This window comes from Apteryx mantelli, chromosome 3, assembly GCF_036417845.1.
Source record: "Apteryx mantelli isolate bAptMan1 chromosome 3, bAptMan1.hap1, whole genome shotgun sequence".
Classification (NCBI taxonomy): Eukaryota; Metazoa; Chordata; class Aves; order Apterygiformes; family Apterygidae; genus Apteryx; species Apteryx mantelli.
Window position 1 is genome coordinate 90,371,496 of NC_089980.1, and position 16,711 is coordinate 90,388,206.

At 35.1% G+C, this 16,711-nt stretch overlaps 1 protein-coding gene across 6 annotated transcripts in view; it reads left to right on the forward strand.

Annotated features, from left to right (window-relative positions):
• The window catches only part of HACE1 (HECT domain and ankyrin repeat containing E3 ubiquitin protein ligase 1), an 82,711-nt gene that overhangs the window by 31,498 nt on the left and 34,502 nt on the right, over positions 1 to 16,711 (forward strand). For all 6 annotated transcript variants that reach the window (XR_010883794.1, XR_010883793.1, XM_067293924.1 and 3 more), the window contains exons 13-19: positions 2,820 to 2,888; positions 3,603 to 3,690; positions 5,366 to 5,477; positions 5,575 to 5,672; positions 5,869 to 5,956; positions 7,990 to 8,139; positions 13,773 to 13,969. Coding sequence is in view for 4 of the 6 variants with exons in the window: in XM_067293924.1 (XP_067150025.1) it covers positions 2,820 to 2,888; positions 3,603 to 3,690; positions 5,366 to 5,477; positions 5,575 to 5,672; positions 5,869 to 5,956; positions 7,990 to 8,139; positions 13,773 to 13,969 (802 nt within the window). In the remaining 2 variants the exon portion in view is untranslated. The remainder of the gene's footprint in view (positions 1 to 2,819; positions 2,889 to 3,602; positions 3,691 to 5,365; positions 5,478 to 5,574; positions 5,673 to 5,868; positions 5,957 to 7,989; positions 8,140 to 13,772; positions 13,970 to 16,711) is intronic.

The following is a 16,711-nucleotide window of genomic DNA, read 5'->3' on the forward strand; positions in this document are numbered from 1 at the left end:
TCAGAAAAAATAGGAATTTGTATGTAAAAAGGACAGCTGGGGCAAAACTCATTTGGCTGTATTGCCGAGGATTCATTTGATAAGGCTTTCACCTCAAAGTAACACTCGGTTGGAATTCTGCCCCAGGTTGACAAACATTATTTTGTGTGGAACAGATGCTACAACTTATGTAAGTTTGTTACCTTCAGTATCTGGTTTAAAAAGAATGAGTGTCCCACTGTAGCTGAACTCTGTCTGTCCTGAATTGTCATGGATAATATTTGTCAAGTGAACTTACTTGGTAAGCTACAAGTATAACATCAAAGTGCTGTGAGCTAGAAAGCTGCAGGTGAGCTTGCAGCGAGAGGATCCTTTGACCCTCTTGAGGATTATGAAAGTATGGTGGTATGAAAGTCCCTGAGGAATCTTGAAATTCAGGCAAGGTCCCCACTGCTTTGCTACTGACAACTTTCTTGGTTATTCCAGCTACTGGGAAGGTTTTTCTTTCTCTGCTAAGCCTTCTGGAAAAAAAGCTTTCAAATCAGCATGTACTATTTGTCTGGGGATACTCCTGTGTGGATGTGCTGGAGGATGAGATAGAGATCAGCACATTCAACAAGCACCTCTGCATTTTGACTTTTAATTTCACCCACCATGAATAAGGAGCTCTTGCTTAGCTATTTGCCTTGGAAATCTCCATCAAACCCTGTTAAGATAAAATGTTGATAGTCTTATTTACAACATCCAAATGAACAACAGAAATATTTATAGAAGTGAAGAAGTGCATTTTTTTCTCACTTTATCTGTTAATACTGAGATGAAATCCGAGTGGTGTCTCCCTTCCTGTGTCCAGCTGACTTGCTGACAAGCCTTGTCAAGGGATCTGTCTCTCGGCATACTTCACACTTCCATTTGTTCCATTCCTTATGGAGAACCTCTGTGGATATGGGATAGGTTTAACTGAGAGTTCTTCCTATAGGTGCCAGGAGAGGAAGGACTCATTCAGGGACCTGGTGGTAACTGAGAGAACTCCTTGGGATGCAGGAAAGTAAGGTGGAGCACACCTGCATCCCAGGTTTCCTTAGGGTTTTTCAGAACTGTGTTGAAAAGGTGAAAAAATCTGAGACTGATTCTGTTTTAATAAAATTTTCATAGGAATAGGAGTAATTGGCACAACAATGTAACTCAATCCAGTTGACGCCTTCAGATAATATTTGAAATTATATAATAACATTAAATGACATTTCCAGACATAAAATAATATAAAATGACTCTAATTTTAGATTTAGATATCTATATTTAATGGAGGAGAGTAAACAGAGCTCATGGTTTTCCATTGTTCCTACTGTTTATACAATAAAGATGGCATTTCTTGCTTAAGTGAAAAATGAGCTGGTTAACAAATTACTGAATGTAAATAAAAGGTAGGCATGTGAACTCTGAAAACATTTGAAATATTAATGCTATTTTGTTTTACCTGTCATGGTTACTTTTGTTCTGCAAATGCTGATATTGAATCTAGGCTTTCTTTGTTAATATGCTGAAACAACGTCCCAAGTTTTCAGCAAAAAAGCTGAACAGTGTATAGTAAGTGTTTTCTTAGTGTATTGAATCATACAGTTTGTATGGCACTTTACAGGTAAGGAGTGTTTCTTTCCGTTGGAGAAAGACCCTCTTTTCGTTGTTTAATACTTTCAGGTCTTCTTGGAAGAACTGTCTTAAAATTTCCATGCGTGGTCTTTGCCTGGAAGATTTTGTTTGATTGTTTCTGGTTTTTGGGTGGGGGACAGGGAGGGAATGGATGTGATGAGATTCTTTTTCAAGACAGGAGAAGGGAGACAAGGAAAATAGCTCAGTTTTATGTAAGATGAGCAGCTCTTTTGACTAAATTGATGTGGGGAACAGAATTACTTTCAGACTTTTGGTGGTTGGAAGTCCGTTTGATGTGATCCTTTTCAGCTTTTTTTATAGCCGTCAAATTTTTAATAACTTATAGAACTCTAGAAATTTTGCGGAGGTGTTCTTGGATTATCACCCTGGCCTTTCTGAAGCACTGTCTTGCCGGACCTTCCTAGGCCCTGGACGAGCCAGGGTTCCATCCTGGTTTACAAGTGTTCATTAGTTCTTGTGGAAGCTAAAAGACCCAATTAAGTAGTTTTCTATTTTAAAATGCAGAACACACATGTAAACAAATGGAGTAGAATTTGCATCCGTGTTAATCCTTCCCTTGTTTTCCAAACATTATGTAGAAGAAATTAAATTCTGTACTAGTGTATGAGACACTTGCCTGGCAAGTAATTCTGTTCTGCTTTTTCAAAGCCACTAAATACCCTCTTGGCCTCCATTAGTAACAAGTTCACTAAGTTTGTGATATTGTTTATTCCTGCCTCTTTTCCTCACTTAACTACAGTTTACAAGGTGTGGAGTGGGAGTTTTACCCAATTAACAAGAATATAGCACAATGTGCATATCATGTACATTGCGCATATAATCTAGTTCTTCCATATATGTGCTTCCATTGCTGTATTGAAAACTGGAAGGATTCAATGGATAAAAAGTGTATGTCCATTAATTTGAGCTTTTTTTGGTCATATAGTTAATACAGAGTTAACAATCAGGTTGCTCGATCTTCTTGGCCACTGGCATTTTTGCCTTTTTCCTTGGTTTATTAGGTAAACTTAATAATGTTGATGTTTCTGAGAGTATTTAGTTTCATAATTAACATAATTAAAAACAATCAGTTGTTTTTATTTACATAGCATTTTACAAAAAAAGCAACAATTTATGTAATTCTTTTCAGTTTCATTAAACAGAAGCATCTTATGTTTTTCTTCAAACAGGATGACATCACCTCGTTTTATAGAATTTGTCTGTAAACACGACGATGTCCTTAAGTGCTTTGTTAACAGGTAAGTTTCAAGGGGGAAAATATATATTATATATATATATATATATATATATATATATATATATATAAACAATACATATATATATATATTTGTCCAAAATAATTCAACTCCCTTTTTTTTTCTTACTGAGTTATGTTTTTAGGTTATTGTCGTTATGGGTGTACCATGCACATTAATGGTCCTGTTCAGTTCAAGGGAGTGTATTTTAATGATTCAGGGATGAGTCTTAAATGGACTGTTCTGCATATATAAGCAACCCTTTTGTAAGATTTTTGTGGCATTTGTGAATAAAAACTTGTTCACAGAGCAACAGTATAATATTCATGACAGATTCTTTCCTCATTTTTGTTCAAAACAGAGCCTTCCAATTAGAGGCAGATTAAAATTTTCCTCTTCAGATGTGTTATACTTAGTGAATTCTTAAGAGTCTAAGACATCTTTGTACACTTGCCTGCTTCCAGAGTGTCTCTGGGATTGCCAGGCTCACAACCTTGTCTACTGTCTGGAGAACTGCTCATATCTGCCATGTACAAAGGATGATGTAGTATAAGTCATTTTGAAGCAAAATTTAGGAAAACATTGCAGAAATAAAAGTAGCTTTTGGAATTGTTCTGAGTAATTAAATGGTCTTTTTATGTAGGCTGGGTGTATCATGAAGCGTTATTATTAGATCTGTGACCATTAGGCTTCTAATCTAAAATATTTTTCTTTCAGAAACCCCAAAATAATTTTTGATCATTTTCATTTTCTTCTTGAGTGTCCTGAACTAATGTCCAGATTTATGCACATCATAAAAGCACAGGTAAATGTCAAGAAATGCTTACTTAAAATTTCTATAAATATAAGGGGCATTAAAATATAATATAAGGGCATTAAAAAAAAAAAATCCATTTAGGGAAGATGGAAGGACTAAGTGTGGCCTCCAGTGCTTCTGAATCTGAGATGTGGACTGGATCATCAGTTAAACAGGCAAGGCAGCAAGACTTCTGTACATTTAAGTCTTTTAAATTCATGTATAAGTCCATTTTAGATTATAAATGTTAAGTATAAGTCTTATAAGTCCAACTTTCAATTAAACAATGTGACTTTCTATTATCAGATCTGTTTGTAACACATATAATAGATTGAACTTTAAATTAAACTGTCCTTTTTCCTTAATTGACTTGTGTTTTGAGACAAACTGGAGCGCAGATACGCTGTTATTAGTAAAGTGATTTGGCCATAGTTAAATTAGTGGCAGCTCCTTCAGTGAAATGTCATACTGTCATGTTAACCTTAGCTCCGTTTCCTACCATTTCCTACTTTTTTCTTTTTTGAGTACAATCCTGATGTCTTGCAGAACCTAAACTCACTTCTCAGTTTAACACAAAACTCAAGAGTGAAGAGTTATTCTAGGGAACGCTAGTGTAGAGAAGTCCTTAGTCTGTGTTGCTCTCAATTTCCTGTAATGAAGAGTTAAGTGAAAAATTAGCAAACAAAATCCATTATGAAAATTTGCTGCTTTACCTAACACTTAGTTTTTATCTAGATATTCCCTCTCCCCCCACAATAGTAAGAAGTTTTGTGGTATTTTTTTCCCTATGTGATGAAGTTTGTTAACCATTTCTGTATGACTGATGGTCCAGTCTTCCTGCATCCCAGATTCGGCGAGCAGTCAAGGTCATGCCTAGTCTTTTCCTCTTCCCAGAATACCGTATGGCCTTTTGAGGTAGCACAGAGCAACTCTTTGCACATCTCAGAATGCACTGAGACATATGCATAATTGTTTTTCAGCCATGCTTGTGAGATGGGAATTATGTAGTTGTATGCATCTGTAAAATAAATGGCACAAATTGATTACAAGTATAGCTATGTTTCTGTAGACCAGATAGGATTGAATGTGAGCCAAAAAGCAGATGGCTAATATCTCATAACTTAAAGTAGGACAAAGCAAACGTTGTAAATACATATTTAGATACTAATATTATAGTAAGTCTTTTTCAGTTAACTATTTAGTGAGGGCCTGTTATAGTCAGATACGACTGGTTATGAAACTACATAAAGGATAAGCAAGTGCTGATTTAAAGTACTAAGTGGTAACATGGAGATTATCTTCAAAGAAAACTTTGATCATTAGAAATCATTTCTGTACATGTTTTTGAACTTGTGAGCTAATTGGTTGCAAATATATTCAATTGCCAACCTAACATTGGGTGTCTGGACTTAAGACCCTGACAATTCAAAAGCTTATTTTTGAAATTCAAATATGAGCTTTAGAATTGTGCTTTATGTGTTTGTAATAGTGATATTTGTGTTTTATTGTCTTCCTTTTCCCTTTGTGAAGTCTTGTTTAAAATTTATGGCTTATTGTCAATTAATTACTCAGTACTAGAGTTCATCCCTGTATGTTTATATTTAAAGTGTCTTTGGGGAAATGATTTATTACCAGCTTCAGAATTGATTAATATACTGCAAACATTTTACCCCTTGTTTTGTAGCCATTTAAAGATCGCTGTGAATGGTTCTATGAACATCTACATTCAGGACAGCCAGATTCAGACATGGTGCACAGGCCTGTCAATGAAAATGACATCCTTTTGGTTCACAGAGGTATTACATTATGAAGAGAATAGTACATTTTTTGAAATGCGTACTATTATTGTGACAATGAATGAAGATATTAATTTAATTGGTTCTTCATATTTAGATTCTATTTTTAGGAGTAGCTGTGAAGTTGTGTCTAAAGCAAATTGTGCAAAACTAAAGCAGGGGATTGCTGTGCGATTTCATGGAGAAGAAGGCATGGTGGGTAAAATCACATACTACTTTATGCTATTTATATGCAGAAATATTAATTCAGTTTTTCACATGTAATGTTTTGAATTAAATCCTGATGTTAAAAGAACTCTTACACTTCACTAAGAAATATGTGGTTACATAGCTTAACTGTCCAGTGGAAGTTCTATGTACTAATATGTTGTTTTATTCTTTTGACATGCAGGGACAGGGTGTGGTGCGTGAGTGGTTTGATATTTTATCCAGTGAAATAGTTAATCCAGATTATGCCTTGTTTACCCAGTCTGCTGACGGTATGTCTCTGTCTTATTTTTATAATTTTTAAATGAGATCATCTTTTATAAAGGCATTTTCATAATCTAAGAAAAAAGTCACTTAATTGATTCAGAAGGAAAGATTATTTCTTTTTAAAAGGAAGACTGAGAGAAGTATTTTTGTAAGTAACTAAATGATCTATTCAACATAAGTTTTTATACAAACGAAATATTTTTTTTAATTTGAAGTTTGGTTAATTTCGTCCTCTGTTTTGTTAGAGAATTGTTGGTTTTAGTGAGGACATGCTGCTTCTACCTGCTAGTAAAAGGACATAGTACTCTGACACTGGTATAGAAAATGTTTTTCTTTCTTTTGCAATTGTGAGGGAACTGTGGAGGTATTCCTTTTTAGAAAACCACGAAGTCTGGCAGTTCGTATTAAAACCAGATGTTGATCTCCATGGGCCTACTTTGTAGCTGACTTCTTGTCTTTTGAGTGCTTCATACACAGCAAATCTTTTATTGGCAAAGCTTTCTTCAACAGCAGTGGTAAATGTTTTGCCTTCTATCTTACCAGGTTTTAGGGAGTGGCAAGGAATTCAGTCAACAGTAGAGGCATAGATTAGTTTCTGAAAGTTAAAAAGAAAACTTCAAGGATGTCTGTCTGAGATTGTCTTTTCCAAGGAGACCAGGACTGGACTGTGTCTTTTGTGCATCTGTCTGGGACCAGATGAAAGGAAATGGATATGTTCTGATCCTTCCCTTGAGCACCTTCACAGGTTGATACAAGTATGGCCCATTAGAGTGAGCAAAAAATGCACATATTAATATAGTAAGATGGAGGACTAAGTTCAGCAGATCATCATTACCCTTATCTTGATGATAATTCAGAGTGGTGTCTTGGAAAGTGGCTAAGCACCGTAACTGTAATAATATGATGTCATTCCATTCTAATACACTTCTTTCTGAAGTTACTTTAGTCCCTTCACCATAGAGTATACAAATTAAAAATGGAATTCTCAGAAAGAATAGTGAAAAGTACAGAGTTGGACAATAGAATTCCTGTCTGTTTTGTGACTAATTTTTCATATTGAGGTGTAGGAACAAAATAGTTTTAAGCTGGATTAAGGGTAAGATGAAATCTGTTTAAATAACCAAAAGAAAACCCAAAACAACCTCCCAGAACCCCCCCCCCCCAAAAAAAAACAACACTTGGTGCATTCCTTATTTTTCTGAGTAGAGCACACTAACTGAATAAATGACAAATCAGCTTGTGTAGAACTTTTGAAATTCTTAGTAGCCTCATTATAGCGTAAAATTTGTTTGATAATAATGATATAAAGAAACATCTCTTTCTCACCTTCCCCTATTTTTTTAAATGTTGAGTCTCAACTTTGTTTGCATCTAGGTTTTGGGCATGTGTATTTAGAGGGCTTTATGGATGGCCTGTAACAAATATTTTGACTCCCTCATGGTGTACACTGGGAAAATGCAAACTTCTCTAAAGGATAAAATTCTGCTTTTCACTGAACAGAATAAGTAATAACAATGAAGAGAGCTATAATAGGATGGTTATGTAGTATATGGGTCTTGTCACATGCACAGTTTTTCTAAGTCAGATAGGTCCTGAATAATTCCATGTGTGACCTGTTAGTCCAGATTAAGAGTGCATTACTTTTGATGGTAAAAATAATAGGAGCAAGACTTTCCTATTCTAGAATTTGTGCTCGTTTATGTATTCTGTAGGAATTATTGTTCCTTCATCTAATAAAAGATTTCAAACAAAAACTTTGCCAAAAGGTCAAGAATGTGTATAGTCAGAAATGTCATCACTGCAAGATTAAAGTTAGTAAAATAAGTTATAAAAGGTAACTGGAACATGGAACCTGTTTATCTTTCTTCTCCTATAGTGTTGTAATGTGATAACACACATGGAAAAAGAATTGCACCCTTTTATTTCCTATATACTGGTTTCAGTGGTTTTAGATGCTCAGTGTATTTGACAAAAATGAATGTCACTTTTTTTTTTTTTTTAAACAAAGTAGTGAATGTGATAATCTTCTGTTTTATAGGAACAACTTTCCAGCCAAACAGCAACTCTTCTGTGAATCCAGATCATTTGAACTACTTCAGGTTTGCTGGCCAGATCCTGGGGTTAGCTCTGAATCACAGGCAGTTGGTGAACATTTATTTCACAAGGTCATTCTACAAACATATTCTTGGTATGGTTTTATTAAAATTTAGAGAACTACATAATGTAATTGATTAGTTTTTGCAATGGTTTGGACAGTAAACTTTGTTTTTCTTTTTTTTTTTTGTGTGTGTGTGTGTTTGTTAAAATTGAAAAAGAATCTTGGAAATGAGTGTCTTGCTACACTTTTATGTGCATCAGTTACAGCATAATATGGCAGTAATTGCTATTCCAGTCTAAGCTTCTCTTAGTGTTATAGTTGCAAAATACAGAAATACGTTAGCAAAGGTATATGGGAATTTCATACCGCTAGCAACTTTTAACAAAAATAGCTAATCTTTGAATTTATATGTCAAATTTGAATCTTAAATTTTTAAAAAAGCACCATTAACCTCTCTAAAGCATAATCATATAATTTAGGAGACTTTAATCTTTAGTGTTGCTGATTTAACTGGGAATGTCTGAAAGGCAGACTAGTGTGGCCAGTTGTTTTTGTGATGTATGTAATTCTTGCATCACAGTTTGGAAATTCATCTGTCTTGTCACGTAATGTCATTCTCGAGATGTGCATTGGTACTTTTATTCCAAATTTGTTTGTAAAATATTCTGGTCTGAAACTCTGTGTAATTGTTTCTGGGCTGGAGGTATGTGAAACCAGTACAGGCACTTCTAATCTTTGTGGAGTGTGTGTGTGTGTGTGTGTGTGTGTGCGTGTGTGTTTTGGTGGTTTTCTTTGTTTTGAAACTGTGGTTGAAATAATTGACTTTGTCTTGATAGTAGATATATTAATCCAAGTCCTATTGTAGGTTTTCATTTAAATTTGGAGGAAAAAATGGATGAGTAGTTTCTTAGAGAAATGAAAATAATCATTCTCTAATTTACTTAGGTCAAGCTTACAAAGTTGATAATGTTTATGAACTCTGGTAAAAATCTACCAGGCATTGTTTTTTATATCTGCAGTCATTCAGTCATGTAATATTTTGGCAAGGTGAGTCCATACTGTTGCCTGCTTCCCTCTCCACTAATATTACTTATTTCTCAAAAATGGTGTGTTAGAGCTAATGCAGGTTCATCCCATCTCCTTCCCTAGAAAAATGAATGTATACACTTACTGTAGTATTCAAGAGGAATGATCAAAAATCCTTAAAAAAATACAACTTTTCTTTTTAATATTTCCCTACAACCCTTTTAGTTCATCTCCCGTTTTCCCCTTCATGCTCCAGGTTTGAAGTGGGATTCCTAGCAAATCTTGGCTGTCATATGTCCTTTTCCTCAATGTCAAAAACCCCACCTTTCAGCTATTGCCTAAGGAGTTAGGAATACCACCCTGGTTGCTGTAAATATGTGGCAGTTATGCCCCTTTTGACTTAAAAGGGACACTATTTGCTGTTGGTACCTGTGGCCTGGGTCTCATCTCTGCTCTTTGAGCATCTTTGTGCCTCTTGGTTGTAGAACATGATGCCTCTGCGTTCAGCTGAGGTTTTTCATTGTCATGAAAAACTTTTCCTCTTGCATAAAGATGCAATGGAAGGGTGAATTCCCTTTTGTCTTCCTGTTACATCTCCAAATAAATATAATTTCTTTGCCACTGCATGCAGAATTTCCATTCTGTTTAAGTGCTATTCCTTAATCTTCTTTGGATGTATAAGATAGCTTGAAGTAGAAAGTCTTACCTCTTCTTCAAGAACCACTCCTTACTTTAGGGCCTAGCAAGGCTCTCAAGGGATTCTCATTCTGTTTTTCTGTAATCATTCTGTCTATCTGCAGTCTTTCAGTGATGTTTGCTGAGTCTGGGACAAATCAACTCTTAAATTCAGATTTACTGTGTCACCTTTCTGAAGATGTTCAGGCCTTATGCTGTTACAGGCCTGTTGATGATAGACGTAGTCATCTTTGTCAAGATCTTACATAAGACTGGGGATACATTTAAATTCTGTCCCTTAATACCGCTCTCTGCTGTGGGCCAGAGACTAGGATTTCTTTGGCTCTGTACTGGAAAAGAACCGATGAAGGAGAGCCAGGCTGAAACAGCACCATTTGGCAATGCCTCATAAGGCTTCCTTAGTCATTGATCTTACCATAAGAAAGGTATCAAAGTAGACACATTGCTGTGTGGCACAATTTGGCACTGAGTCAAGAGTTGGTCTCTGACATCAAGGCATTACTTGGTATGAACAAAAGAGTGACACAAGCTAATCTCCATGTGAGGGTTTCACAAATCAGAGAAAAGTATTTGTCTGCTGTTCATTCTGTGATTTGAGAATAGTCAGATGTTGCTTTTGTTATCTACCAGATGATCACTAATTAATTAGGGTTCTTTTCTGTTTTGAATTGTGATAATACATTAGATTTCTTTGTCTCTGAATTGACAAGACGACCTATTGTTTCTTTTTTTTTTTTCTTTCCATTTTACTGCAGCAACCTGTTCTTATATTCTCAATTTAAAGATGTCTGCCACTTTTGAAATTTCAGGCTGTCTGGAGTTCATCTCAGATTACTGGATTTGTTCTTTTGCTTCATATCCAGATGTTGCAGAATGATATTTTTACTAAGTGAGAATTCAGCGTAATATGCAAATAAACAGTTGGCTACTGAGAGGAAAGATGGCCTCTATTCTGACAATATATATATGTATAATTTCACACACACATATGAAATACATATATTTCATATATGTATATGAAATATGTATATATTTTCATGACTATTCCAAACTAAGCAGCCATATGTAGTCTCTATTAATAAGACCTCACCAGCCCCTCTTAATAACATCTTGCCATTCTGTTGAACAGACATCTTGAAACTCTCAAGAGGTTTGTGCACATTCAGCTTCTTTAAATTCAAAAGGTTCATAGTTTTTTGTCGTCTCTTCTAATTTTTCCAGCTCTCTGAGTCTGGTAAGTAACACTTCCGCTTTCTGAAGTGATTGCTTTTTCTTCCTCAATTGCAATAGTTTATTTAAGCCTTTCCAAGGCCTCTTCCCTCAGCTTCGTGTATCTTCTCTCTTCTTGAGGAATCTGAGTTGCACAGCAGCAGATACTCCTGAGGGTTTTTTTGTTTTACTTTATTTAGTTTCAGGTTCAGCTATGGGTTATGCTAACTGTTGTTCATGCCAAATACAGATTACCAGGTTACAGACATAATAGAGATTCCCTTCAGCTACTCAAGAGGCCTTAAGTAATGGAGTATAAAACTCCATTTGAAGCCTGAGACCGTTCCCTTCCTTTGCTTTCTCACCTTGCACTGAGATCCTTGTTTTTCCTGGCCTTTCCTGTTAATTTTGGCACTGAAACCATCATTTGTGTAGTAAGACCTCCTGTATCTGAGGAATAGTGTGAGCCTCTTTCAAAGAAACTCTTCTCTTTGGTAACAGACCTGAAGTGGAAGTGCCATAATTAGAAGCTGAAACCTGTATGAACAAATGTGGCCACTTTTTTTGAGACTCAGGTGGGTACATCACCTTTTTTTGCTGTGGTGAATTGAGATCTTCCTGCAACAAAGTCAGGTAGGGAAGATCACTAACTCTTTTTTTAAAGTGATGACCCAGCTAACACCTAATTAATGTGCCTTACAACACGTTAGGTATATAGTTTGCATGATTTTTTTGTCCTATTAAATCAAGCATTATTCCATAGTTCCTTTTGTTTGTTAGGACTGTGCTCTATTATGGATACAGAAATATAATCAAATCAAGTCCTCTTATTCTTAGCTTTATTTTTCTCAAACCGCCTGTCTGTCTGCCTTGTGCTTAAACAGAGAAGAGAGCACTTCACTGGTACTGTTATCCAGTTACTCTGTAGCTTTTCTAAGGAGCCATTTACTTTTCTATTTGGAAAAGGAAGATTCTAACTCCAATCCACAAAGACAAATAGCAACCTAGTGGATAAACTCCTTCCTGTGCTATCTGCTCTTAGACTTAAGACCTCTCTCTGGCAGTGTAATAAGAAATACTCCTTGAAATGGCATAAATAAAAGTGAAAATTATTTTCTGGGTCAGTGCATTTTGAGCTGTGGGCCCTAGAATCCTTGAATACTTGCTGCATTTGAGTGTTGGAGCTTACCTGTAATATCCTTGACGGTCTGTGTTGTACAGAAGTATTTGTTTATCACAATTATGTTTAGATTAATTTGTCTTCCTTTTCAAACTACAGATGCCTTAAAGACATAGCAAGAGGAATATATGTAGTATTTCATGGGACCCAAATTTTGTCCTAATAAGCTGGTACGTTTCTTGCTTGACTCTTTATTGAGCTGTCAGGAAAATAAGTGAGTTTAGTGCTTTAGTCTTACAACATGCTGTCCACAATTGTAGTCTCGTCATGAAACTCTAGTTCAGTTTCTTGTCTAAAGGAGTCTCAGATTCTTACTTTTCAATTTGTGTCTTCTCCCAAGTTTTGCTTATATCTCTGACAGCATTATTTCCACATTTCATGTGTGAAATGCACATATGCTTGCTACCAGGGGAAAGTGAAAGTCCTCTAGAAATTACTGGATAGCTATTAAATTTTATGGAGAGATGACAGTGAAAATTCATTAGTAAGTTTATCTATTTCTTCAAAAACTGATTTATTGCTTTTATTAGAAAAAAAAAAGTGCTTTATAGTAAATAAAGTTCTTGTGTGTGCCATTTCAGCCCAAGTCAGGTCCTCTAGTGAAATAATGCAAAACATCTTGTGTTATGGCTTCCTTCTCGTATTGCTTCTCCAGTCCATACCATGCTAAGACCTCTACTAATGGAACACTATTCTGACACTTTGCAAACACATGAAAGATGTTGAAGCAATAACTTGTTTTTCTCTGAGCCTACTTACTTTTCTTCCCCCTTTCCAGGTATTTACTGTGACTTAGTATTAGATAGAATTAAAGTAATTGGGGTTCACTTTGTTGTTTAGTGAAGACGGTAGTTCTCTTGTACAAATTCATAGTCACCTTGTTCTGGACACGTTTGCCCAAATCTGTTCTTGGGGGCTGTGACTGGGAAGCGAATATAAATAGGTAGTTTCTATACTTGGCTAGAAGTGACGAATATAGCAACTGTATATTCTTCAATCTCTTTAAATGATTCTCAAGTTCAGTTTGGTAACACAAAATTTCCAGAAATCTTTTTTTTCCCCACTGAGAGTTAGGTCTCATAGCAAACATGAGTAAAAAGAAGACTGGACAGTAGAAGAAATTTAAGTACAAAAAGATCTTCATATATATTTTTTTATTATAAAGCCTCTTCTAGAGGGAAGAGATGTTGAATAGCAAAATAAGATATTTCTGTTTCTAAAAATTATGTAGAAAACTTTGAGGGTTTTTTTTTTTTTTTTTTTTTGAGATTTGTTTAACCTTGCAGATAGGTGCTTTCACTGAAATCCATTATTGTCATAAAAATTTGCAACCTGTTGTGGTATAATGCTTACGTGGTATGTCATTGTTTCAATGCTGGGTGGAGGGAACATACACAAAGGATACTTTAGTCTTTGATACTTCTAAAATACAGTAAGTAGTACAATTCTGCTGTAGTTAATGGTGAATCTTTTCTCTCCCTTTCCTATTACTGCATTATTCAGGTTTATCTCTAGAGGGCAGTCTTCTACCGTATATTAAGTCAGAATCCTTTTTGCTTTATCCAGTTCGTTCAATTGTGTTTTTTTTTTCTGTTTTGTTTTTTTTTTCTAGGTATACCTGTAAATTATCAGGATGTAGCATCTATTGATCCAGAATATGCAAAGAACTTGCAGTGGATTTTAGATAATGATATCAGTGATCTGGGTTTAGAGCTGACCTTCTCTGTTGAGACTGATGTATTTGGAGCAATGGAAGAAGTGCCACTAAAGCCAGGGGGTGCAAGTATACTTGTTACACAGGATAACAAAGTGAGTATACAGGTTTATTCAGAAGTTGCTAGTATAAGAAAAGCAATTAGACTGACTTTCTGAATAACTGGAAGTGTAAATTATGTATTGTTTTTAAAGGAAATATACAAAAAGTTGTCAACACTGTTACTCCTTTGTCTAGGTTAACATTATAAATATGGTACTGCTATTAAAAATCTCTGTAAAAGTTTTCAGGTTTGAGGTTCTTCCTTCTGTCAGAATATTTGGAAGGAAAATAAGGTCAAATTTAAACAAAGAGTTTATTTTGGAAGTTGCAAATATTCCTGAAGTTAAGTCATAGGAAAATACAAGGAAGATAGAACTGTAACAATTGCCAAAAATAAAATTGTAAGTAATGCTGCAAAGTGTGCTGCTCCCCCTAAGGCAATTTAGGGCACTAGATTGCTCTGCAGTAACACATAGAACCGATGACTGAATAAATAGGTACAATTTCTCACTTTTCATGTAACTATATATTTTCAACTTCTAAAAATTAGATTCATGTACTTTAACAGTATAGATTATTTTCTTTTTAATAAATAAAATGCATTCATTTAAAATAAGTGGAGAAGCAATGTCTTATACAGCAAGCACTAGGATTTAACAGCATAACACTTGAATTGCACTTAAACAGATGATTGTAACAGAATAGCCCTTCTCCTACCCTCCCCCCCACCAGCTGCTTTCCCTGAGGAACCAGACATCTTGTGCTGAGGATCTGCTATTTCAGTGTATTACCAAAGCAAAGTCTAGTAAAGTGTGCTTCTTCTGTGTATTAAGCATATGGTAAACATCTTGATGCCACTTGCTACAGAAAAACTGAATCTACATCTAAATGACATTTCAAATATAAACTATATATATCGTATGCAGTAATCTATAAACCCTGTAATGCCTGGGTCCAGGGAGAAAAGTTTTGAAGAGTCCCTAATTGGGTAGACTTTTAAGATTTGGTGCTCTGATTCATACTTACCATGCTATATATACCCACAACTGAAGGACTAACTAGTTTTTAGTGTATAACGCTAAGGATTATAATAGCTTCCTCTGTCAGGTCTCTTTATTTAAAATATGAAGTCCTAAGTTAAGTAATATAACTTAAGCTGTTGAATAAAAAGATTTACTAAAGTTGAAATTCAAAACATTCTTCAAGTAGTCTTTAATGAATTGTGCATTTAGTAATGTGTCAGTGTATTACAGGTACTCTTGAAATCATCCTTTATATTTTTTTTCCATTATTTACATATGTACATATATATGGACTGTGTATACATTTCTGTGTATGTACATATAAGTAAGTAAAAAATAGTTCTCTGGTGGTCTGTTTACTAGTGTCACTGACCAGACAGCATATGAATAGAATGAAATTAAAATGGTTTTGCTATTGTTAAATGGAGTGCTCTGAAAGTCCTAGAGGAAGCTTTCTGAATCATGTACAAGTTACTCAGTATGTATGGAGATAACTTATCTTTTTCTGTTTAATTGAATAGTAACAGTTTGGTATTCCAGCATAAAAAAGTCCTTGAATTCTCTGCAGCATTTATTTAAAAAGGAAATCAAAATAATGCAATTGAATTTTGAAGGTCATCTAGAAAGCGAAGATGGACATCCTTTAATTGAATTCTCCAGTTCCTAACTGGATAGCTTTCAGTAGCTGCAGGAGTGTCATGGGTAGACCTGCATTTTTTTTCTTATGCTGCTGACTGTTTTGATCCTTATGTCTAGATCCTTATCTTAATTTTCATTTGTTTTGCACTAGTCTACCTTCACTTCGAGTATGCAGTATTTATTCTGCTTTCCTAGTAACTTAGCTGCTATACTGGTAAATGACCACTTGGTGTCAGCATTCGTTCTAACAAAATTTTAGCTTGTGTTGGAGCAGTGGGCACTGAATTCTTGCATGCTAAATCCTAGTTTCCATTAAGATGAAGTGTCGTTCCAATAACTGGAATACATATTATTAGCCTCATTCTGCAGTGTCTTCTCCTATATAGTAATTCATAAAAGAATACAGATGGTAAAACAGATCTAATTCGAAAGGCAGTGAATAATTAATTTCTTTACTACCTATCAGAGAAGGCAAAGACATAGATTCTTGTTTCTGGCAGTGTTAACTACTTCTTAGTATATAAAATAGATAAACTTGAAATAAATTGTGGTTTCATAATAGCCATTTTAAAACTGGTTGGTAGTTTATCAGTTTGCATGAAATTAGAAGTTTGTTCACGTGAAGATAATCTCAATCATTAATAGCTTATGTTGCTCTGTTAAGTTCTGATTTGAGAGGCAGACGAACAAAGGTAGCTGAACGCATGTACGACAGGTGAGTCAACGCTAGCTCAGCAGCCTTCCTCAGCTCTTCCAGGAGGGGACTAGAGTTTAGGTAGTTCTTATTTGAAGGGTGCTTAAAAAACAGCTAACTGTTACAGTAGCTTCTAAATTGTTAATGCTAGTTGATTTTTGAATTTTAAGGCTGAAAAATCTAAAGTCAACAAACATATATAAGATGGCACTGTCTCTTGTTCACTGCTGATTTTGACAGTGTGAACCAAGTTGTTGAAAATTAAAAGTCTGTGTTTTAGTGGGTTTTAGTAGTGTTTAGGGATTTTGTCACATTGAAGAATTTGGGATGTTTTTATGTTATGTTTTAACCTAACAGCTCTAACAGGTTAAACAAAAAGTGGCTACTTTATACAGCATCTTTTTGCTGTGACAGACATCTTCATTTTTTCCCCACTTTAG